This window comes from Alternaria metachromatica, assembly GCF_023757995.1.
Source record: "Alternaria metachromatica strain BMP 0045 chromosome Unknown scaffold_3, whole genome shotgun sequence".
Lineage (NCBI taxonomy): Eukaryota > Fungi > Ascomycota > Dothideomycetes > Pleosporales > Pleosporaceae > Alternaria > Alternaria metachromatica.
Window position 1 is genome coordinate 1,754,837 of NW_026055494.1, and position 23,860 is coordinate 1,778,696.

The 23,860-nt window shown below is 53.2% G+C and overlaps 9 protein-coding genes across 9 annotated transcripts; 4 read left to right on the plus strand and 5 right to left on the minus strand.

Annotated features, from left to right (window-relative positions):
• Window positions 1–647: 647 nt before the first annotated feature.
• J4E83_002221 (uncharacterized protein) lies at window positions 648–2,000 on the plus strand (the record flags this gene model as incomplete). Its single annotated transcript, XM_049329171.1, has 5 exons — window positions 648–653; window positions 856–1,109; window positions 1,193–1,371; window positions 1,425–1,752; window positions 1,808–2,000. The coding sequence occupies 5 exons, from the start codon at window positions 648–650 to the stop codon at window positions 1,998–2,000; spliced, it is 960 nt and encodes a 319-aa protein (XP_049192143.1).
• A 1,800-nt stretch (window positions 2,001–3,800) lies between these two features.
• On the plus strand, window positions 3,801–4,336 carry J4E83_002222 (uncharacterized protein; the record flags this gene model as incomplete). The annotated part of the gene is made up of 2 exons (XM_049329172.1): window positions 3,801–3,843; window positions 3,897–4,336. The coding sequence occupies 2 exons, from the start codon at window positions 3,801–3,803 to the stop codon at window positions 4,334–4,336; spliced, it is 483 nt and encodes a 160-aa protein (XP_049192144.1).
• A 625-nt stretch (window positions 4,337–4,961) lies between these two features.
• J4E83_002223 (uncharacterized protein) lies at window positions 4,962–5,280 on the minus strand (the record flags this gene model as incomplete). Its single annotated transcript, XM_049329173.1, has 2 exons — window positions 4,962–5,252; window positions 5,275–5,280. 2 exons carry the CDS (start codon window positions 5,278–5,280, stop codon window positions 4,962–4,964), a joined length of 297 nt encoding a protein of 98 aa, XP_049192145.1.
• Window positions 5,281–5,714: 434 nt separating this feature from the next.
• On the plus strand, window positions 5,715–8,645 carry J4E83_002224 (uncharacterized protein; the record flags this gene model as incomplete). The annotated part of the gene is made up of 7 exons (XM_049329174.1): window positions 5,715–5,848; window positions 5,903–6,537; window positions 6,584–7,121; window positions 7,171–7,645; window positions 7,695–8,240; window positions 8,290–8,436; window positions 8,484–8,645. The coding sequence occupies 7 exons, from the start codon at window positions 5,715–5,717 to the stop codon at window positions 8,643–8,645; spliced, it is 2,637 nt and encodes an 878-aa protein (XP_049192146.1).
• Window positions 8,646–10,137: 1,492 nt separating this feature from the next.
• Window positions 10,138–10,896, minus strand: J4E83_002225 (uncharacterized protein; the record flags this gene model as incomplete). The annotated part of the gene is made up of 2 exons (XM_049329175.1): window positions 10,138–10,277; window positions 10,341–10,896. The coding sequence occupies 2 exons, from the start codon at window positions 10,894–10,896 to the stop codon at window positions 10,138–10,140; spliced, it is 696 nt and encodes a 231-aa protein (XP_049192147.1).
• A 566-nt stretch (window positions 10,897–11,462) lies between these two features.
• J4E83_002226 (uncharacterized protein) lies at window positions 11,463–13,563 on the minus strand (the record flags this gene model as incomplete). Its single annotated transcript, XM_049329176.1, has 3 exons — window positions 11,463–13,225; window positions 13,278–13,482; window positions 13,534–13,563. The coding sequence occupies 3 exons, from the start codon at window positions 13,561–13,563 to the stop codon at window positions 11,463–11,465; spliced, it is 1,998 nt and encodes a 665-aa protein (XP_049192148.1).
• Window positions 13,564–14,630: 1,067 nt separating this feature from the next.
• On the plus strand, window positions 14,631–15,692 carry J4E83_002227 (uncharacterized protein; the record flags this gene model as incomplete). Its single annotated transcript, XM_049329177.1, has 1 exon — window positions 14,631–15,692. One exon carries the CDS (start codon window positions 14,631–14,633, stop codon window positions 15,690–15,692), a length of 1,062 nt encoding a protein of 353 aa, XP_049192149.1.
• A 2,644-nt stretch (window positions 15,693–18,336) lies between these two features.
• Window positions 18,337–20,842, minus strand: J4E83_002228 (uncharacterized protein; the record flags this gene model as incomplete). The annotated part of the gene is made up of 3 exons (XM_049329178.1): window positions 18,337–18,688; window positions 18,747–18,844; window positions 18,953–20,842. 3 exons carry the CDS (start codon window positions 20,840–20,842, stop codon window positions 18,337–18,339), a joined length of 2,340 nt encoding a protein of 779 aa, XP_049192150.1.
• A 299-nt stretch (window positions 20,843–21,141) lies between these two features.
• Window positions 21,142–23,860, minus strand: J4E83_002229 (uncharacterized protein; the record flags this gene model as incomplete). Its single annotated transcript, XM_049329179.1, has 2 exons — window positions 21,142–23,645; window positions 23,695–23,860. The coding sequence occupies 2 exons, from the start codon at window positions 23,858–23,860 to the stop codon at window positions 21,142–21,144; spliced, it is 2,670 nt and encodes an 889-aa protein (XP_049192151.1).

The window sequence follows — 23,860 nt, forward strand, 5'->3', positions numbered from 1 at the left end:
CGTCACGGCCGGAAGTTCGATACCCTGTTTGATGGATGTTCGGAGTTAACTGTTATCACCGTTGGGTAACGCAAGGCTGCGTGTCATGATACTACGTGAAAGCCCCATACACCACGGTCTAATCCTACTTGAGTACGATTATCGGACACTCTGTAGTATACAAAGCAGATTGTTCACTTATGTCACTGCGTTTCGGGACATCATTCGGCCGAATTGCATGTGTTACACAACACCTGCATGATCGCTTCCATGCAGCACGGTAGATTGCAACTGTCCACAATTGCTCGGCGTCAGCACTTACGATAGTAATGAAGAAACCAAAATCACTCATCAAGAAAGAAGACCATTATTGTTCGTCGAAACCTCTATGATCCGTTCAGACGTGCAATGTTGACACGCTGCGCAGTACGCACCTGTGCAGGCTAGTGCGAAAGGTCGTCGGTCTTTCCGTAGCGCGCATCTCACGACAATCTTATGATGGAGCGGGATTAGCACTGTGTTAACGCATAGCATCGTCAGCGCAAGAAGTCTTCGGTAATAAGCGCTAACCAGGCGAGGCCACCGTCATCCTCGACGTTGCCCAGTTGTGTATCTAGACCGGACGACTTTTCGCCCTATCAAGGCAGCAGTCATGGCTGCTCCGAAACATGCGGGTGCGACTACACGGTACTACCGCTTACTCACGCATGATAAGATGTGGAGATATACTCAGCAGGTATAAAGACTGAGTATTCTTTGCACATCACAGTCAGCAATTGAACCAGAACATACAAGCTTCAACCTTTTAAAGTCTCTCACGATCTTCCTGCACTCCCAATACGTCCCACGTTCACTACGCTGAACACATCATCCAAGATGGCAGACTTCAAGCCGTACAGCGAGCAGCCCGAGCTCCACGCCAAAGCACCCTACCGTGCCGCTATGCTCACGCAACCGGCAAACCTCAAACAAGCACTCAAAGACGCCCAGGCAGATGCGAGCAAGACCCTCATGGGCATCGCGCAAGGTATCCCAAGCACCTTCGTGACCAAGTTGATTGCCTCCACCAAGCCGGATTTCATCTGGATGGATGTTGAGCACGGCATGTACAACCGGTTGACGTTGCACGAGTAAGTTCTCTTCGATCCAATTGCGACAAGACTTTGAGAACTTGAATGTGTATAAGAAACCAACGCTAACCTTCACGATAAAGTTGCATTCACGCCGCTCAGCATCATTCCGAGGGTAAATCAATGGTCATCTGCCGCGTACCCAAGCATGATGAGCTGAGTCTCACTACCGCCCTCGATGCAGGATGCGCCGGCATCGTCATCCCACATGTGGAGAGTGCGCAAGAAGTCCGCGACTTCATCAAGGAGATGTACTTTGGCGGTTTGTCCCCCGCATCTTGACCCTCGCCATCTATACTAACCCAGCACGTCTAGGTGGTAAAGGCCATCGTTCGTTCAGCCCGTGGACATTCACACCAGGTTTAACTCGGTCTCTCTACCCCAACGACCCTTACAACGTCCAAACCGCCAACAATCACGTCTGTCTCATACCCCAGATCGAATCTCTAAAGGGCCTTGAGGCCTGCGAGGAAATTGCCGCCGTTGAAGGCATCTCTGGTCTCATGTTTGGTCCTGGCGATTACATGATTGACGCTGGCATGGACATCCATTCATTCATGAACGGAAACCCCGATCCGAAATTCTTCGAAGCCATGGGCACATTCAATGCAGCGGCTGCCAAGTATGACCTGCCTATCTTTGGGTACGTATATCGCATGTTACTTCATGTTGGACCAGACGGCTGACGGATGCTTTAGTGGTGTGATGGGGCTGGATCAGATACCCATGGCTATCCAAACTGGTATGCGAGGTATCGCAGTGCAATTCGATGTCTGGGGTACTACACGGCTCTTTGCGAGTTCTTTGGAAGCGGGCTGGAAACATGCGAAGAGCTTTGAGGGAAATCCGAAGCCGAGTATGGCGAACGGACAGGCGAAACCAGCCGAGTAGGTAGAGGCTTATGACTGCTATCAGAAAAGAGGCATCTAATCTATTTTTTATGGCTCCCGCCCACCAGCACTACACTGTGATGCACAAGGCTGAAGACATCAGGCTGCTAAGCTCAACCCCGATGAGTAATTCTTCTAACATCTTATCCGAGAGAGCACCCTTATTTGTGAGACCTCGCTAGGCATTACTAGATCCGGTCTCTGGCTTTCTAAAGGCTGAGGTTCTATCGCTGTTATGAGACCGGAATCTCTAATTACAAGGCTATTCATAGATTACGGCTGAAGTGAACGACTGGAGTTGTGTGGGGGCTGGCTAGGGCAAATATAGCTGTCCTCTCGACTTGCTCTTTGCCAGTCTTCTCATCTCCTCGTCCGTTTTCATTGTTTTCATCGACGAGTTGACTTCAGACTCGTCAGTATCTTGTTTACTGTGCGCTTTTCGGTAAACCGTGCTCCAGACTCCTACGTTATACGGATATGTCCCTCCTTATCTCCTTGTCTCCCACGACGCTTCTTCCAGTAGGTGCGCCGTCTGCTACATCGCCTATCGGAACGCCTGTTGCGGAGCCCGTGTCGCCTGTCACGACGCAAAGGTTCAGCTCGACTCCAGGGGCCTTCCCGACCCCCGTTGCGTTTTCTTCCTCATCTTATGCTTCCTCTTCAACATCCGTTGCAACGACAATCCCAGCTACACTATTTTCAGTGACACCTTCCTCATCCGCACTTCCACCACCAAACACCATTGCGCCAGCCTCAACCTCTCCCAACACAGGCTTATCGAGCGGGGCAATCGCCGGCATCAGCATCGGAGCCATACTTGGGGTTCTTCTTATCGCAGTCGCCGCCTTCCTACTTGGAAGACGCAGCTCTACTCATCAGTCATCCGCGAGCGACATTGCTGTTACTGAACGCGATGTTCCGATAGGTGGATACAAGGCAGAATCGGAAGGACAGGAAACAGCAACAGTGGAGCGTGAACGACGAGGCATTGCGCGGTGGTGGAGCAAGAAGTTTAGCAAGAGTGCGAGAATGAGGACTTCGAACGAGACTGAACCACAAGAGTCGTCGGCGGAAGAGGCTAAAGGTGAAGGTCATGTGCGACAGGTACGGGTGCGAGATGAGGATTTGCCAGAATTCCGTGGGGTCTGAATGTCTTTTCTGAGAAGTTTGTTAACAGTATTGAATGAAGCACGTTTCCCAGTCGCTCCTCCATCGCTGTTGCCTCTGTGCATGACCATCGGAACACGCGAAGTGAGCAGTGATATATGGTAAGGATGGATCCGAGTTTACCGTAGTCCTGGGCGAGAATCCTGAACGCGATTGTTGTAGCGCACTCCAAAAGAGGATATAGATCTTCCTGCCAGGTAAGGCGTCCGATGTGACGAGGCTGAGCGTGCTCCGCATCTTGTGAGTCTGCCAATCAGCCTTACCGGTTGGCGGGGCGGTTCCTCGCGCGCATGCGCTTTTCCCGAAGTAGCTAGTTCAGTGCTACTCCAACGAGAGATGGATGCACATAGCCCTGTGTTGCCATCACTGTGCTGTGATATAAGTAGAACGAGTAGATCGTCTCGCATACATAGTTAGTGCTTACTGCATTTCCTTGACACAGGATCAATAAGTATACGTCAGAGCAGAATTGCATATCAAGGGATCATACCCATCCCATCTTCATGTCCTTCCCAACTTCAGTATCGATTTCAGATTGCGAAAGAGACTCATCCGGAAGCTTAGTCTGTATGTCTAATCCAAGTAGCGAGTTCGGTCAGTATGCCTGCCTCCCTCACACATTTGAGTCTCTAATATGACGCCAGATGCCAGCCGAAATGATATGAAAGACACCTTCGGTGAGTCCGACCTCCGAGTTTGCAGCCGTTTAATTTGACTGACATCAAATCAGACAAAGCCGTCGACGCGCAACAGAGGATGATCGGCATTGGTGTGGGTGTCGGAGTAGGACTATTTCTTCTCTTCGCCGGCCTGGGTTTTTGGGCTTTCCGACGACATAGCAAGAAACGCTCGCGACAGATCAACCAGCAGGCGCAAATACAATCGGCTCTGATGCAACCGAGGATGCAACAGACGGATCCGCCGCAGTCCTGGATGAGGCAGGGCCAGGAAGTGGACGGCATGGCATACAGGAGTGAGGTCGAGGCTCAGGACAAGCAGCCTCATTACCAGTCACAACACTACCAAGAGATGAACGCGAATCCGTATGGGAACCAGTTCCAGGGTGGTCCAATGGTCGAAGCGCAGGGAACGCGGGATCCTCAGGAAATGGCGCTGAACCAGAGGTCGCCGCAGGAGATGCCGGGGAACGGGGCCTTTGGACAGCGTTGAACTAATTAACGTTATAATTGTATCGATTACCCGACATTGACATGTGATGCGACAGATAACAACATGCTACATGGGTCGCAAAGTTCCAAGTTTTTGACGGTCAAGAGTTTGGATGAGTCCAGCCTGTCGCGTCTGCCAGCTTCGCGTCGCGGGAGCCGTGGTCCGTGCACGACCAGCCATCACCCAACCACCACATTTCCAGCCCTCGAGAAATTGCGCAGCACGACAGCAGCTATGGATCTAATAAACGGATACCTACATCGTGGTTCCCACACTGTCCTCTGCCAGCGCATACCCACACTGAAGCCGTGCTCAACACGTGTACACGACTATCAACGGCGCAGTCAATAAACCATCCCAATCCTTTCGATACCATGCTTCTCAACGCTCAGACTCTGGCACTGGCCGCTTTTTTCTCGACACTGGCTACCGGACGGCCTTTGGACCCGTCAAAGCCCCGCGAGATTGTCCCACGCAACAAGAGCTATTCGGTTGTCAATGTCGGCGGAGACGCCTCGACCCCGGTCGCAACAGCCACTTCGGTGATCAAGACGACGAAGACGGTCGAAGTCGTCGGTCCGGCACAGACTGTCACCCAAGAGGTCACTGCGACTGTCGTCCAGCCTCAACCGGCGCCCGCGTCGTCATCTAGCTGCAGCTCAAGCAGCGTCTTGAAGTCGTCGTCATCGTCAACACCTACACCGGCTTCGTCGATTCCCACGCCAACACCCACATCACCATCAACATCATCCGTCAAAAGTACATCAACTCCTAGCCCATCGGTACCTTCAGCAACATCAACTGCAACACCGACGATCTCGAGCTTGTCTTCCAGCAGCATCTCAACGCCAGTCGAGACGCCGAAGCCAATCTTCGTCACGGTCACGCTATCGCCAGACAATGGCCCCACGGAGTACTATGATGATGGCATGTGGCACACGCATTACCGCGTGAAGACGTTCGAAGCCGCTGCAGCTGTCACTCCGGCGCCATAGCTAGCTGCGTGATGTCTGCGGTCCAGGCTTCTTTGGTGTTTTTGCTTTGGCGGCAGACTGGCTCGACCCGCCTGTTCCTTTCTCCCTGTGTTTTACGATATACGAATAATGGCCGGAAGCCAGCCTAGTACGGCGAGGAGTTATATTATGAAGATTAGACACGTCTGTGAGACGAATACCGATGTACCAATAGATTAAATAATAGATGCATGCACAAGCCCAAGTTTTGACATGGCAGAGTGATGGTGGTGGATGCTGTGATGACGCAGGTCGAAGGGGAGCTTGCATCCCTGCGTGCTTGGCGAACGGTTACACCCAAGGCGGCGGTGCGTATCCACGACGAGCTCTCCACACCCCCGGACGATCCGCCTCTCTCGCTCACAATGGCGTCGCCGCCCCCCGTAGAAGACCAGGCCCGGCTGCTCGAAGATGCCCTGGCCGTGGTGCGCCAGCAGACGATGCTCATGCGGCGCTGCCTCGAGACGCCGGGCAAGCTGATGGATGCGCTCAAGTGCAGGTACGCGCACTCCCTACGTATAACATGTGTGTATGCTAATGACCCCCATGATAGCTCGACCCTCGTGTCGGAACTGCGCACCAGCAGCCTCGGCCCCAAGCAGTACTACGAGCTGTACATGGCCGTCTTCGATGCCCTGCGCCATCTCTCCGTCTACCTGCGCGAGAACCACCCCGTCAACCACCTCGCCGACCTCTACGAACTCGTCCAGTATGCCGGCAACATCATCCCGCGCCTGTACCTCATGGTCACCGTCGGCACCGTCTACATGGCCATTGAGGATGCCCCCGTCAAGGAGATCATGAAGGACATGATGGAGATGAGTCGCGGCGTCCAGCACCCCATCCGCGGCCTCTTCCTGCGCTACTATCTGGCCGGCCAGGCTCGCGACTGCCTCCCGTCGGGCGACAGCGAGGGGCCCGAGGGCAATCTCCAGGACTCCATCAGCTTCATCCTGACCAACTTTGTCGAGATGAACAAGCTGTGGGTGCGCCTGCAGCACCAGGGCCATTCCAGGGAGCGCGAGCAGCGGACCAAGGAGCGCCAGGAACTGCAGCTCCTCGTGGGCAGCAACTTGGTCAGGCTCAGCCAGCTGGTCGACCTGGACAACTACAAGAAGATCCTCAACCCGCTGCTGGAACAGATTGTGCAATGTCGCGATGTCTTGGCCCAGGAATACCTCCTCGAGGGTATGTATCGGATTGCCGACCTCAGGATATCACTAACACGCAGCAGTTGTCACCCAGGTCTTCCCGGACGAATTCCACCTACACACGCTCGACCAGTTCCTCTCCGCCGTCGCACGCCTAAATCCACACGTAAATGTCAAAGCCATCGTAGTCGGCCTCATGGATCGATTGTCGTCGTACGCGCAGAGAGAAGCCGAGTCAGAAAGCCCAGAGCAGCGCAAGAGGACGGAAGAGGAGTCAATAGCACAACTCATGGAGCAAATGCGGATAGCGAAGGAAAAAAAGGCCGCCGAACCCGAATCAGCGCCAGCGCAGCAGAACGGAGACGCAGAGGAACCCTCAGAGACGCAACCAAGCACGGAAGAAGACTCCGAAGAGGCATCGAAACCCGCAGAGACCTCCGCCGAGAACGACGAGACCCCAGCGACCGAGACAGATGGCGATATCGAGAAGAGACGCGGCATACCGAACAATGTCAAGCTGTTCGAGATCTTCCATGAGCAGGTGCAGACGCTGGTCAAGATGCAGCGGCTACCAATACAAGATACGATCGGACTATTGGTATCGCTAGCAAATCTTGCCTTGTACGTCCCAGCATACTTCCTAAACCAGGCACGATACTAATATTCACAGGAACATTTACCCCGAAAGGCTCGACTACATCGACCAAGTCCTGACGTTTGCGAATCAAAAGGTCGCCGAATACGCGAACAGCGCCGACCTGCACTCGCAAGCAACTCAAAGCCAGATCCTCAGCCTCCTCCTTTCGCCGATCAAGACCTACATCTCTCTCTTTACCGCGCTCGCATTACCCAACTTCATCCCTCTGCTACATTCACAACCATACCCGACTCGGAGAGCCGTGGCCGGCGAAGTCGCAAGAAGTCTGATGCGGAATCAGACCTACATCGCATCCGTGGAGAACCTCGAGAGTGTGCTGGAGATCTTGAAGGTTCTCATTCGGGAAGGCATCCAGCAGGCGCAGGGATACCCAGGAGGACCGATTCAAAGACGGGCACAGGAGACGGAAGAGACGATAGAAGAGCAGGGATGGCTCGCGCGGATAGTACACCTCATTCGCGGCAAGGACAACGATACCCAATTCAAGGTGAGTTCAATCAACGTGCAGACAATAGTATGTACTAACAACTCCCAAGCTCCTCCAAGCCGCACGCAAGTCCTTCGCCGAAGGCAACGAGCGCGTCAAGTACACATCCCCCGCCATCATCACAGCATCACTCAAGCTCGCTCGGCAATACAAGAAGCGCGAACACTTCGAAGACAACTGGCAATCACAATCATCCGCTCTCTACAAGTTCATGCACAGTACACTGTCGACACTCTACACCCGCGTTACTGGCTCCGCAGACCTCTCCCTCCGCCTCTTCATCGCCTGTGGTCAAGTCGCAGATCAGAACGGCTTCGAAGAGGTCGCATACGAGTTCTTCGCGCAGGCGTTTACGATATACGAGGAGGCCATCAGCGACTCAAGAGCGCAGTTCCAGGCTGTGTGTGTCATTGCGAGTGGCCTACACACAACGAGGAATTTCGGCAAGGAGAATTACGATACCCTGATCACGAAGTGCGCGTTACATGGAAGCAAGCTGCTCAAGAAGCCGGATCAGTGTCGCGCAGTGTACCTCGCAAGTCACCTGTGGTGGGCGACTGAGATCAGGGCATTAGGCGAGGAGGACCCGAAGAACGTGAGTGAACCCAACCCGACTTTCAAGAAACCAGTACTGACTAGTATAGCTGTACCGCGACGGCAAGCGAGTGCTTGAGTGCTTACAACGTGCTCTCCGTGTGGCCGACGCATGCATGGATGCCGCGGTCTCAGTCGAGCTCTTTGTCGAGATTTTGAACAGATACGTCTACTACTTCGACCAAGAAAACGATGCTGTAAGTTGCCATCTTGCAAACTCCGAAGCTTTTCTAACGATTACTAGGTCACGACGAAATACCTCAACGGTCTCATCGAGCTCATTCACTCCAACCTACAATCCAACGAAAACGCTTCTTCGCTCGAGAACCCAAGGAAACACTTCCAGCGCACCCTGGATTACATAGCGAGTCGAGAATATGAGGGTGTGGTAACAGCGGCAAAGTAATGTTAGTGGGAAAAGGAGATGCGGCGCCTCTTTTGAGTTGGAAGTCCTTGTACGACTAGATGGACATGGATATTGCACGCTCGTATACCAAGTACATAGTATGGGAAAATGGAGAATGCTAATGAAGCCGAACATGTTGTAGCATAGCACCCATGTGCCAAGCGTCTTCATGGCCACTTGCAAGCAACATGGTGATGACCACCATCATCACGACTATGCACAATATTCGCCAATGCGCTAGAGGGTATATAAACTATATCTGTGTCTGTCTACTCTAACTCTCTATCATTCTGCTTACTCGGCCTCTTTTCCAAAAAGCTCAAAAAAAGTATCGAGAGCACGTCATGGAGTTGCCCGGTGTTATCATTGCCTCAAAACCCCAGCGAAAGACCCCATGTCTTTGCCTGATCTTCCCAATGTTACTCTTTTTTTTTTATCAACAGCTACCCAAGGAGACGAACATTTGTCTTTGCTTTTTCTCTCAAAAAACTGCGACTACTATTCATGTTGGTCGCTATCGTGATTCTTACATGAGGTACTATTCTGAAACGATTTTGGAAAATTCGGATGTTGGTGGCTGTGGTCGCAATTGCTGTGTGCATCGATTGAAGCTGTGGTTCAAAAAACGAAAGCAACCATGGACATGGATTTGGAATCTCGGTGGACTGACATTACCCGAAAATAGTCTTACAATAATTCATGGGCTACTAGGAGGCTTAGCTGGAGTACAAAAGACGTCATCTCCGCTTTCATGGCTGGGAAGTCTTCTACACTTTGACATTTCATCTTCATCACCAAAAACTACTCGATGACGACGTGTGTGTTCCGCCGGTATTCCTCCAAAACACAGCAAACAGAACAATGTGAATTCCCTTCTCCGTGTGGACTTTAGCCTCTGCCTCTCAAATGGTATTCAAGTGGATCGATACTGTGCTTTCAGGCTTTCTCAAAACTCTCGACAACAAGCTACATGAGCCTTCCTGTGGCTCTTCATTATTTCAGTAGCTTATACACCCGTAGCTTCTACAAAATCACCTCGGTATTACCTGATTTGCAACAGAACCCAAAGGTGAAACTCTGATGTGAAGTTTGGAATGCAACTGTCACAGAGAATAGGAACAAAAAGTGATACATGTTGACATTATGATCAGATGGGAGAAAAGGCGATCGAGACCTGTATCGCCATGTATGAGAAGTGGAAAAAAACAAAGGACGTGTCGCTATAGTGCTGTGGAGCGCATCGAGGAATGGATCAATTCGGATCTGGCTTTCTGATTCTTGCTCACACCAATTCCAACCTTTCTTATTCTCAAAAAAAGGCAGCCATCAAAGACATGGGAACGTATTTAGTCTCTCTGTTCAAATCGAGCGTGGAAGCTTACGATGTCGTCCATCGATCTCATAATCGGGGCATGATGGAACCCAAACTGCTACATATATTCATTCAAAAGCTTATATGAAGCTGAAGTGCCCTTCTAAAGAGCTCACAACCTTAGGCCATGGTCATATCAGGCAGCGCTCCCTTGTAAAACTCGCTACGCCCTTCAAAGTCGAAATCCAACCCCACACATCCAAACTCCACCATCTTCTTGTCAAAGTTCTGGTACGTATACTCAATGAACATGTCGATACCTGCATTGAAGTCAGCAAACGTACATCTCAAGCTACTCCAGCATCGAAGGGGAATGAACTTACCACACCCGGCACCCCCCGCCGTCCAGATCTCCGCGCCATCAAACCACCCCTCATCAATAACCCACCTACGATCCACCCACTCTGTCCCAGGAAACATCTTCTTCGCCATCCCCAACATGACCCTATTCGTCGTAGCCTTCCTCCCCTCCAACACCCCACTCCTCGCCAACCACATGCCACCCGTGCACGTAGTAAGGATGACTTTCGTCTGCTTGCTCGCCTCTTTCAGGAACACCAGACTCTCTTCGTAAACAGTCGCGGGGTTTGGGCCACCGAGGAGCAGGATATCGAGGTCACGTGGGGCGGTTGCGTAGGTGTGCGTGGGTCGCACGTACATGTCTGGTGTGACGTGGGCGGGCTCCATGGTAGAGGATATGTAGAGGAAGGTCATGGGAATGGCATAGGGTGCCATAGAGGCAAATTGTGGGTTCATGGCTATGATCAGGTTGATGGTTTGGGGCGTGAGGTTGCCGAGGAGGTCGAGGCCGGCGAGGTCTGTCATTTGCGTTCCCTCGTATAGGACGCCGACGCGGATGGGGGTTTGGGTGGAGGACATTGTTGCTGAACTGTGAAGGTTGAGATGGAACTGAAACTGTGATGCTGGTTGGTGGTACGGAAAGTTGCTCACTGCCTCCAGCTACTTTATACATATCTACTCACTTCGGAATCTGAACGCATCGGATGAACTCTCAATCTCCGGTCCGCTGCAGCTTCCTACATGATATTGCATACGTACGATATTCAAAATTTCTGCGGACTGTAGTTAGCGTCACGAACGAATGGTGGTTGCAAGAATGTTGCTGCCTGAAATATCGGGTGGAGACGAAGAACCGGAGCGGATATGTGTGATGCGCCGTGCCGTTAGGCGACCAGCATGATAAATTCAATTTAATAGCACTAAACGCCTAAGATAATCATATAGGAAATACTCAGGATTGAATTGTAAGTATGTACAATAAGGGAAGCGTCCAGAGAGTGGGACGATATGTGGACCAATATGCGCGTAGTGTACCATAGGTACGAGATGCTGCAGACGCCGGTCAAAACAAGAATGTATGATGGTCAAGCCATTGAGATTAAGGAAAGTCGTGAGTTCGTGGGTATTGCTCAAAGAGACGAGCCCTATCTGTGCGGTGCCTCTGAGCTGAAGCGACGGAATTCCTCCCTCGCGAGTTCTTTCTCTCGCACTTCGGAGCTTGTTGCGCTGCTATTGTCATTACTGTACTTTGAACTTGTTTGTCGAGTAAGATCGCAAGAAGCGGGAGTCTTAGGTTCGTCCGATCCCGCGACTGAGGTGGCGCGTGTTCGCTGGAGTGATGCGTCTCGGATGCGAGTGGAATCGCCACTCATGTGGTTCAACAAGGAGATAATTTCGAGACTAGGAGTTCTTGTCGGTCCAGTTCGGTGAGCTGGTCTTGATGACTCGGAGGGCTTCTGTATTGGGAGTTCGGGGATCTCTTCGATAGCAGGGGTTCTTGCACCCTGAGAATTGGCGCTGTTTGCGCGGCTGCGGATGACCTCTGTCTGCGGGAAACTAACGCGCTTCCTGGTCTTTCGGGATGGCGAAACACTTCCACTTTTAGACGGCATAGTAGGAGTGTAGACCGGTACTGGCGTTTTGCGATGAGATCTCGGAGGTGGGGTCGAAGGGTTGGCTCTACGTCTGTCACTGTTTGACTCCAGCCTAGCCAAAGCGTCGGTAACCGCATCGCCTACATCGAATTCATTCAATTGATGATGTTCAAGCTCGTATGTCTGTTGTTGCGGGGTGCCCCGACGCGATGGCGGATTTGTATGCTCCAGAACAGAACTTGCACCCGGCGGTGGCGTGGAAGCTGGCAATGGCCATTCAGCAGGCAGTTCTGGAACTGGCGGCACATTGATATCGGGGCGCGAAGCCTTGTCGTTTAGTGTTGTCTTAGATGAGGCTGCGAAAGAAATGGTAGTGTGGCGGCTTCTCGATGAGTCGCCCGAGAGACGCTTGACCTTCCAGCTACCTGTGTTGTCTACTTCTAGAGTCGAATGAGGGTATTGTAGTGAATCAGCCAGTGTCTGGGTGTCTTCGAACACGGAAGACTGGTATCTGTGTAGCGTTTGACTTGAGTCGTTGGGGTGGGCCATAGGGTGAGCCAGAGTGGGCGGGGGTACGGTAAGATTCTTCTCGTTCTCGTCGTGCAAGTCAACGCGGCTCCTGGAGTAATCACCTGACTTCCTGGCCCCATTTGGCACGTAGAAACGTAGGTCGACGCGAACCACTGCAAACATGATGATGACGAGGATCTCAGTGACAAAATTGAAGCAGTAGAAGCTTCCCTTGGTCAGGTACCACGGCAGCTTGATGACGTCGCGCTGTACATCAATCAATGGGGTTCCTGGAATCCAGGCCAGAACGCAGCGGAAGATCTGCCCGATGGAGAGAACAGACACCGAGATGAGGAGGATGATGATGTTGTACCTCAGTCGACCAGCGCCAAACTTCTCGACTTCTGTCCTAGGAACGAGGAGCGAGATGCCTACTAGGACAGCTGGCGCAAAGCAGAATATCGTAAAATATGTCTGAGCGAGGACGAATAGGTCGTGGAAAGCAGTAAGCTTGCTTTGGTCGCGTGTGAAGAACTGCCAGATCTGGCTTATGATGAGCATAAGTAGAGTGGCTACCAACAGAACCAGTCCGCCTCGGTGAAAGATGCGGTACGGCGTTGACCATCCTAGGCGCGCATGCTGGGAGCGGACAATACGTTGGACAAAGAACCAGTTCACTCCGTACAAGATGATGGTACCGATGTAGACGAAGATATTGGCCGCGATGGCGAGTCCGATGTTCCTGGGATAGTTGGCCCATGCTATCCGCAGGGACATGGTGATGATTCTGATCTTGCAAAGACCTGCAATGTGTTAGCCGTGTGCATACTAGTCAATAGGACTGGAAGGACTTACCGAGTATAGCGCCATTGAAGATGAACTTGTGCCCGCGATGCTTGTTACCCTTGAAGATCTTGATGTGGATAACGCCAAAGATCAGGTAGAGTATGAGAAAGACAATGGCGAGAGGTACGTCAGGCACAATGGCAGGGGTTCCACCCAGGCCGGCATTGAGGGGCGCATATGGAGGGCCTCGACTGGCTTGCCCAGAAGCTCCAGACTGACCATGGTTAGTTGCGCGTAGAAGGAGGCTGGAATTGACATCACTCACTGGAGGTCCTTGGGTTCCTTGCTGCGACATCTTTGCCCGTTTGATGTTGGACGTATGAAACGTTTGCTGCAGAGGAGGTTGGAGAGAACCAAAAAGCTCTACCTGGGAGGCGGGAACGAGGTGGTGTATATCAGGTTCTACTGCCACGCGACTGATGCAGTCTAAACGGTAGTATGCATCGCTTAGAGCAGAGCAGCGGCTGACCCAGATAAGCAAACTAGATGACGACTATGCAATAACCATACCATGTCCAATCCAATTGGGTGGACGGTCGTTCCATACGACGTGCCCGGCCTATCCGCAGCCGTGCCTAGATGTGGCAGCACAAGGCCTCACTGGATTGGGGCTACCGGCTTCTGCGGTGAGTGGATACCTACCGCACCCGTGGTACGCGAGCGATCTTTCCGCAGATCTAACGTTTGCTATTCTCAACGCATAGTATGCTTTTTCTCATTCAGTCTCCTTTCTGCGGTGTATAGGTGTTCTTGCATCTTGAAGAATGTACAACACGTTTTGCATGACCAAGAACACTGCTTACATTGCGCCGCAGTCAACTGTGCCTCAATAAGGTGCCTTCATGTTGACGTTATCGACGGCTGACGGTAGTACCGGGTCTCCTCAGTGATGCCGGAGATCAGCAGAACGCAGTTCCTGAGTGGATGGTCGGCGAAAACGTCAAACGAGCTCCGACCCAGATGAACCCAAACCGGGACAGGGCACTGCCTTGGGCACGGTGCTGAATGATGCGTCCATCGGGGGGTTTTGCAGAACAAAGGCCGACCTGCTTTTGCCCCGAAATAGACGTCGCATGTGAAAGCCTAGAGGAGGCTGAGAGATAAGGTGTCGCACTTGCATAAAGGAGCGAATTGAGCGTGTGTCAAGCTAGGGAAAAGGAGCAGTTGAGGTTGAGAATGGATATCTCGAGGTGTGGTGTGGCGGATGGCAGCTACCCCAGATTTTCGGAACGGTGAAACTGATCGGAATGATGCTGGAGCTCGACGTTGCGTGTGTCCAACCACAACGTTCAGCACATCGTAATCTCGGCCAATGCTTCCTCCAAACCCCGTCGTAGTTTCCGCAATTTCGTAGCCTTCGCCATGCCGCCCAAGACTAAACAACGCGCGGTCAAGCCCGCCGGCACAAAGTCCAAGAAAGCCATCCCACAGCCCTTCACCGCAGCCCCGGCTGAACTCGAGACGCTCCTGTCTACCTTCGACCGCTCGCTCGTTTACATAACACATGTCGATGTGCATCCAGCCTGGTTCAAGCGGCGTATATTCGGCGTCCCCGTCCTCCTCAACACGGCCATAACCGCGCTCGTACTATGGCGCCTGTACGTCATCGGGCCTCACTACTGGGCTATCCTCATGTCCGTCATGGGAAACCACAATGAGACTACCATATACTGGGCAGGCACATCTTGGGCGACTTTGCTATGGAGGGTAGGAAAGCGCATGGCCATGTTCATGCTGGACTTCCTACTCTTCCGGTTCGTGGCGCTATGGCCGTTCACCTTCTTCATCGAGCAGCCAGGCAATCCCGTGAGCTGGCGGTGGAATTTGGGCTTCAGGGACGAGGAGGTATACGTGCGGGTCAGCAGAGGATGGGGAGCTAAGGACCTGCTTGGGGAGGCTGAAGGTGGAAGTGGGCGTGCAGGCGCGGATAATCCCTTCTTCAAGACCAGAGTTCTGCCCGCGGTTGACAAGACGAGGTTGAGGGAGAAGACGGGATATCTGTTGATGGATTCAGACTTCGACCTGGACTTCTTTGGCATGGTTGCTGCCACGCAACTGCTCGATCGCAAGGACATCACACTCGACCACCTCCGCAAATGCGTCTTCGTCTACGTCGGCGACCCTGAAGCAGAGAACGGACAATGGGCTGTCTGGGAATGCGCAAAGCTCGATGAAGGCTCGGAAACCGAAGCGAGGGACAAGGTCATACAGTTCAAGGACCGACTCACAGCCATGGGCAAGGAGAGCTTGTTCTTCAGATGGGTCGAGCTCATCCAGTACGAAAGCAACGCTCCGGGTGGCTTCACGCAAGAGCGACAGATAGCTGCCGCCGAGAAGGTGAAGAAGATGTTCGAGGACGAAGGAGTGGACTTTGAGGTATTTGAAAAGGAGATTGGGGGTATGGATGGGTTGGCAGGTGCATAGGCTGGACCTAACGTCGAGTTTCAGGATAGACAAAAAGGAAGCATGATTGGGGTTCGTGAACGCGTTGATAAGATACCCAATTTTGTACATTTCGAAGATGTGCATCTACTCGTAAAGTCATGCCTACGTAGCATAAAAGGTTATACATAATTCGTCTCGGACTCTCCGCTCAACTTCAGCCTCTACTCCTCAGCATCTTGCCCAATGATCCACCTAGTATCTTGGCCTCCTTGCTTCTCGATCTTGGTGTTGGACTCGCATGCCTCGACTCCCGTGTCTTAGACTCTATGGGAGAAGTTTCCCTGCGCCTCCGTACGGCAGTGCCCTTGGCCTCTGCGCTGCTGGAAGAGTTGAGCGTGTCGCTGCGTTTCCGAAGACGGCGGGTAGGACTCGAAGAGGAGGTGGTTTGCGGGTGTGAGTGGGACTGAGAAGTAGCATGTGGAGATACGGATGTAGATGTCGTTCTGCGTCTGCGCTTCTCTTCGGTATGTCTGGACTCTGGTATCCGCGCCGCTGCAGGGCTAGGAGTGCGTGTCCGTTCTTGTTCCCGTTGTTGATGTTTTTGTGTTTGTCTTTCCTGCTCGGCAATCACACTTCTCCTCTCCATGTCTTCCAATTCATCGATGGATACCTGCACCACCTTCTTCACTGGTGCAGCCTCTTCTCGACGTCTTCTCACAGGCACGTCACTCCTCGACGCAGCATACGCGTCTAGAAGTTTCTCAACCTCTTTGCGATTCGCATCTGTGCTGACTAGACGGACAACTTCCAAGACGAGGAGGAAAGCGATAATGTAGCCGAGGAAGAAGCCGGTCCTGGCCCAGAACTCTGGAATGATCAGGAACGAGAAGAGTTTAATTGTGGCGAGAAACATTTTGGCGTTTTGAGAACTGATCTTGCGTTGAACGTGGAAATGACCGAAGGATCGTAGTGTAGGCGCAAGCCAGATAGTGAAGTCGAACAGAAACGAGGGGCGGCGACAAAGAATGAGCGATCGTAAGCCTTCCGAACCCAAATTACGGCGTAAATACGGCGTCGTCAACAAGAAGAGAATGTACTGTGTGCGGCCCGCGCTCGAAAGATAAGAATGTTGTTACACCGCACCGTCCGCAAGTTGCTAGACCTGCTTCACGTTGCTTTTACCTCCCTCGCGCAGCAGCGAATCCCTCCACCTTTTAACGTCCTGTCAAGCCCCCACAGAGGGCGGCATACTGAGACACTTCGAGCCCACAAGGTACGCGTCCCAGGTGTTCCGCCCCTAAACCTTGCGAACGACACCCCAGAACCGGGAAACTATTAATGGTTGGAGGATTGGATGGGCGGCGCTTGAAACCAATCAGCATGTTTCAGCTGGGGTGATGCAAGGGTGTCTGAGTTAGCAGGTGTTTGAAGTCCGCAACACCATGCCGGATGCAGATGTGAACTTGTCTAGAAGCGAGGAGCGCGCGCCAATGGGCTGGGGTAGCGGCGCGATTGTGTATCAGTACCCAGGCGACGGTTCGCGTTGGTCGCTCGTCATCGGAGTCTGGCCGAGCAATCTGCAAATGGTGGCTTGCGTAGGTTTTGAGTTGAGGGGCAGGCAGAGTTTGGAGAGTGCTCAGGTGGAAGCCCATACGTCACGTGCCGCGAGGACGCGCCGCTGCTCGCGGGGCAACAAGCTGCTAGCCTTTCGGCATCACTGATACATTCAACAACAGCCGCATTGCGTATCGCATAACGAGCACTACAGTATATCGCAATCGCAAAATGCTATACTCTGCTGTCTGGCGACCACCCCAGAATATATTTCCGTTGTTCCTTGTCGACGCTGCCCAGGTGTTCACTCATGCCCTGACCTATGTCGACTAATCGTCGATTACATGACGGCATACTTCTATTACACAGCGTCAGTATGTACAAGATCAGGTAGCACTTCTAGTCCCATGTAACGGCAGTATCAACCATGGAGACGCGTTGCTGGATGGTCCTCCAACTATCGACGCTCAACAGCGAGAACAGCTTTCAAAGAAGGGAGTAATCCTGTCGTTTAGAGTGATGTGCTAGGCAAAGGCTTCGACTACGCGCGCTACACTGGCGTAGATGAGGTAAGTAGGGCTACCACCAGGTCGCTGTTGAGTAAACACTGGGCTCCACCTTTCACGTTGAGTTTGGAGCCGAGAGACCCCGCCTGCGCGCTCGAAGATACAAGTACAGGCTTGATCATCACGGCTGAAGCCAAAGCGTGTGAAGAAAGGCTACGCCGGGAATTGGAGAAGGAAGAGGAAGAAGCCCGAGAACTGCAGGCCAAGCTTGAACAGAATAGACAACGAGCTACTCGAGGCTGATGCCACACAGGCGGAACTACCCAAAAAGATGCGAAGCAGATGTCTTAGTCCTTCATTCCGTCTCGATCACAAAAGCATCTTAAAGCCGAAGTTGAGGTATGTGATAAATTTCTTCTTATGCAATGATCAAGGATCAGTCGATAAACCAACACGACCCTTGCTACTCACACGCGATATCCAAGACGCTATCATGATAATACAATCGTGGCGTATCCAACTCCTGTTTCAAACATGCGGCCCTAATAGACAAGACGCCTTCGCTGAATCAATGCGACAAAAGGAAAGTAATGAATGACTGTGACAAAAGCAATTCCTTGCCGTCACCTGCCCCCGGGCAGAATCTCGTCTTCAAACATGCTGTGATCCCAGCCCTTCTCCTCCATAAGTTTAGCCGCCTCGTCGCTAATCCAGTGGCTTTCCCTCATGGTGCTCCCAGCTTTAATAGTCTGGCTGGCACTGTAATTAACGGCCTGCGCCTCTTCGAAACCAAAGAATAAACTCCAAATGGTGGCGGCAATCCAAGAAAAGAAGGACGATATTGGTACCCACCAGCCTTGAACGAAGGTCCGGTAGATGAGTGTGGGTATGACAAAGGGGAACTTGGGAGCCTTCATGTTGACGCTGAATGGGTGGGGCGACGAGTAAGCATACATCGGCTGGCAGTACATCTCGCTGTGAGACTAGTCAGTAACGTTCCTGTACGCGAAACGGCAGAACAGATGCAACATACCAAGCAATCTCTTCACTTATCCACCAAGTGAAAAGGATTATCAAGAAGATACTCAAGCCTGTGAGCCCGCCCCACGCTCTCCCCCAACTGTTCGATGTCTGGCGTAGGGTCTTCAATTGTTGCTGCCAAAACAGACTTTTCCACCATCTCAACATGGAAAAGTTCTGGACATGATCGTCTATCGCGCAAGGGCATGCACGACTCACCACTTTGACTTTTTCGCCATTCTCGCCCTCTTCTACGTGCTCGACTTGGTCTTCGACGCGCTTCATGCCGCGGCTTGCGTCGCGAATGCTGGTCCGCGCTGCGCGAAGGCGGTCGTTCATGCGGTGGAGATGTAACAGTTCTTGCTGTCGCTGGCGCTCTGCCTCGTTACGAGGAGTCTCGGTCGGTAGCTGAAGGCCTTGAAGAGTGTCTTCGTCTATTTGGCTTTCACCTGACGGAGCGATGAGATCCTCGAGTGAGTTGATGGTCGAATCGCCGAAGTCGGCTGATGGCCGTCTGCCTTGAGATTTGGCTTCGTCTACGAGAGCCTGCAATGCAGACTTTGGAAGCTGAGGGCGAACAGGCTCTAAGGGCATGGCTTCGGATGGCTCTTTGGCCTTCTCAGACGGTCTTCGCTTGCGCGGACTGCCTTTCTTGGGTGAAAGTGAACGCGACCTTGACGCTACGGCAGGTCTTTGTACTGTACGCGGGCCTGGTGTATCGACCCAAGCACCAGTCACCACTGGCGTCTTTGGGTTTAGGGCGGGTCGCTCTTTCGGCATTGGTGTAGCTTCCACCTGCTCGGTCCTTGCCGCAGCTTCCTTGGATTCAGTGTGCTCTTGCCGCACGGTCGAGGTCGCTGCTACTGCATCAGGAACCTCGGCAGAAACAGGCCTCTCCTCCACAGAGGCGGGTTTGCTTTCAGATTGCGTAGTCTCGGTCAGCAAAGTCTGCGGTGCGCTGTCGAGCGGTGCTGGGGGCGCAGATTCCGGTCTGGATGGTGCTGTCTGTCTCGGGCTTGGTGTATTGGAGACTCTCGCGAGCCGCCGCAATAGATCCTGCGAGTCTTCTCTTCGGTTCGGTATGCGTCTTGGAGGGACAGGCTGGGCCGTGGCGACTACTTCGCGATCTACTGCAGCTATGTTCTCGGCACTCTTGTACATGGCAACTGGCGGATCTTCCATGCCGATGCCCGTGACCGGCTGCGCCTTCCCAATGGACTGCCACGAATGGGTCCGCGTGCGCAGTCTCCGCTTCGGCGAAGGAGCTGGCTGTGTCACCTGATCTGTTATTCTCGCGCTGCTATCTACAGTGTCTACCGTCCGTATAGAAGATGTCCGCGGGCGCGATTGTTCGGGCGACCCTTGGCGCATTCTCTCCAGCCGGGCAGTGGCTGCCTGCTCCTTGACAGCCTCCATTTCTCTCTGCCGTATATCGTCTAGCACCGTGTTCCGTGGTATGTAAGGCGTGGATGCTATCATAGAGGCTTCGTTGAGCTCAAACGTAAGGTCCCACTCTTGCGACTGGTCGTTGCGTGGTGTGCCCTTGTGCGAGAGCGGGCTATCTTCGACTGAGCGACGCGGCACGTTTGCATGTGCTTCATCGTAGTGGTCGTGTATTGTGTCGTCGGCTCGCTCGGGTGTCTGCTGCTGCTCTTCCTCGTACGTGATGGTACGCATCCAGTTCCGGTTGCTCCTGCTCTTCCTCCCCCATGTAGCTGGCGCGTGTATCGCCGGGTCGCTCCTCGCGCTCCCGGTGCTGCTGGGCGGGCTCTCAAATTTGACATGGCCATCCGCCCCAGCTACCGCGTTGTTCCTCTCCAGGTTGTCCAGAGTCAGCCCGACGCGTGGGTGGGTGCGTGCCTTCCGGAAAGCCTGCGGTCTGCTCCCCAGCGCCTGGTTCAGCCGCCGCTCGTCGCGCGCATTCTGGATCATGCGCTTCTCGAACTCGTCCTCGGCATCGTTTTCGAGATCGCTCAGCGCAGACCCGACGGAAGCTGCATCCTGCACGTCTTCCTGGGTGCTCGCGGGCCGTTGGAGGTGGGCGTAGCGGGTGTTGATAACGTTGGCCGACGGCGGGGGAAGGGTTTGGAGGGGCTGGCGCGTCGTCATTTCCGGGCAGCCGTCCTGTCGTGATGGTGCATAGTAGTCTGAGCTGCGCAGAAGCTGAATCTATGCGTGGCTAAGTTATGTTGCGGTGGGACTGCAGCGGTAAGCGCATTGGCTTGTGCAGTTGTTGTCAACTCGACGCGTCCCGACTTTCACTAGGAACGTGCACCAAACGATCGCTGCAGGGATCTTATCGTCTATCTTGCCCAGGTGAGCATGCTTAGCCGACTCGACGTAGTTATATCGTAGTCAACGCTCGTCATTAGGCATTATAACATTATGCTTCGTATCATCATGCAGCCCTACGGCTCCTGGTCGTCTATGGCTGCGCATCTCTTCTTCACCATCTCCAAATCAGTATTGCCCTGCTCGTCCCTCCATGCACGCAGTACCTCCTCACGCATCACCCTCCGTGGCGCTCGCTTGCCGGTAAACAGCTCGAACTGAGCGAATGCCTGCTCGGGGATAAAGTCTAGACCGTCCATGTACGTCCATAGCTTCTTTGGCGCGTCGCGCACTTGCTGCGACAGTGGTGTATTGAGCGTCTTGTATGCCGTCTCCATCACGACACCGCCAGTCGGACTTTCCATCCACTGTGGAGGTAGCGAAAACTGCGCTGCTGGGCCCCCATCTATCGGATCCGTAGGTATGCACGAAATGATGATAGTAGGCTCCCGGAGATGCTCCGGCCAGCACTCATCGCGCGATTTCAATATCGTCAAGTTCGGCCGCATCTGCCGCATCTTCCGTGAGCTGACTTGGTCCACTGAGCTCGAGGCGAGCCGCGAGAAGTGCTCTACGAGACTCTCGGCTCTCTTGTAAGTTCGGTTGAAAATGGCAATGTTCATTACACCCAATTGCAACAGCGCGTAAACAGCTGCCCTCGCCATACCGCCAGCCCCAATAATGAGTCCGCACGTTGACGGCCGTACCGCGTTAGCTGGAGAGAGACCACGTCGTACGCAGGACCGGATCCCAATCCATTCAGTGTTGTCTCCATAGAGAGCTTGGACAGGCCCAGACTGGTTGCGCTCATGAAAGAGTTCGAGGTCGCTTGGGATGCTGCCATCGTCCTTTCTCCGACGTACAGGTATAACCGTGTTGACAGCGCCAATCGCTCGGGCATGTTGACTCAGTGAGTCTACCAGCGCCATTACCTCCATCTTGAAGGGCTGTATGACAATGGACCCACCGAAGTTCGGCTTGCGTACAAGCTCCTGGAGACGATTCACAGTCGGGCTCTCGATGCGACTGAAAACGTGTGGCATTCCGCAAGCATTGTACGCTGCATTGTGCATCGCTGGCGATACGCTGTATCCTAGGCGCACACCAATGATGTACATTTGCATGGGGTCGAATGTGAATGAATTGTAGAGGGCTTGTGTCACTTCTTTAGCAGTAAGCCAAGAATCGCGTGGGTACTGTGCTATTGACGCGGTATCGTCAGCCTCGTCCCTTTTCGAGGCCGCAACAACAGGCGTAAAATGTTGGTTGAAGCATACGGAGCGTCGACCAGCTCGTCCTGTATTATAACAAATCAAAGGGATCCGGGCATCCTGCGCTGCCATTCGACGACTGAAGCTGCGAACCGAGACATCGTCATCAATGGAATGAGCTGGCCGAGTAAATCGAACGACGGAACACCCAACACGTACGGCCTTTTCGTACTGTGCCACCCAAGAATGATCCTCCCATGGCTTGTCGGCATGTAGATGTCCGATCATCTTGGTTGTACCACGAGAGTTGATGACGTCCGCAAGCGCGCCAGGGTCCAGCGACAAGTCGATAGTCGCGTACTCAGGGACCAGGCGCAAACCATGATGTATGTATTCCAGATAGAGTGTTCGGCTGCCATCCGAGGTAGAAGTAGGCAGCACATGGTATATGATCGGTACCACTGTGCTTCTGCGTACTTTCGACACACAAGCGCTAACATCGTCCATGAGGGTGGCCATGGGACGTTGTTGACTCAAATCAAGGGTGATCTCAAAGGCGTCAGCGCCAACTTCTAGGCTTTGAACGTCGGCGTCTGGAGCAAGTATGTCTTGCAGCGATACCTGCACGGCACAAGTGTATTTCCGAAGCTCGGTTGCTACATCGGACAGCGGATAACCAGGTTCTAGTGGTGGAATGGACGCCCCAACCGACTCATCCGGAAGCTCGGGAGTCGTTACAAGCGACAAGTACTTGAGGAAGGTCCTCTGCGCCCTCTTCAGTGTGAGAAATGCTGGAGCCATGGTCTGGTCATCTGACGTGTCAACGTTCCCGGCTTTGGCTTCGGATATGTTATAAAACTCGTAATTAGAGCAGCGCCGTAGCATAGGTGCGGTAAAGGCGAACATGTCATTGAGTCTCTGCATGTCAGGCCGACCCAGGTAGCTATGCAGGCTAGGAAGATCGCGCAGTACATGTACTACCGGATGTGTCCGACCGAAGTCTTGTATCAAGGTTTGCCCATTCCGCTCCAGAGAGACGCCATTGCAGACAAGTATCGCGTCGTGGTCATGCTCATGAAGAAGACTCCTAAGCAGTTCTTCTTGTCGCAAATTATAGTTGGCCGCACCGAATTGCTTGCGGTATTTGGCAGTAGAAAAGCCCGTCGTGTCTTGGAACATGTCATCAATATCGACAACGCGCCTCCGGCAAGCCATCGAGGCAATGACAGCCAGGGTGGACTTGCCAGTTCCTGGCATACCGAGAAGCACGATGGAGGCATCCTTCTTGAATGTGCGGCGGCGATAACTCGCAGGAGCGGCGGGGGTGGGGGCAGCGAGAGGAGTGGAGCGGGTACCGAACATTGCGGAGGCTGTCGCTGGTCAGTATGCGACCGATCAAGGTACGGGTTATTTTCCTACACATGTCGCCCACACTGAGCTTCCGCCTCTGACGGGATCCACCAGTCCTGGATGGAGCGGCCTCCCCTGAAATTGGCCTATTGTGCCGGCGGTAGAAGTCACTGGCGGCTCCATCGTCCTCGCCCAAGGACGCAAAGACGCGTTTCCCAACCACCACAGAAGCCAT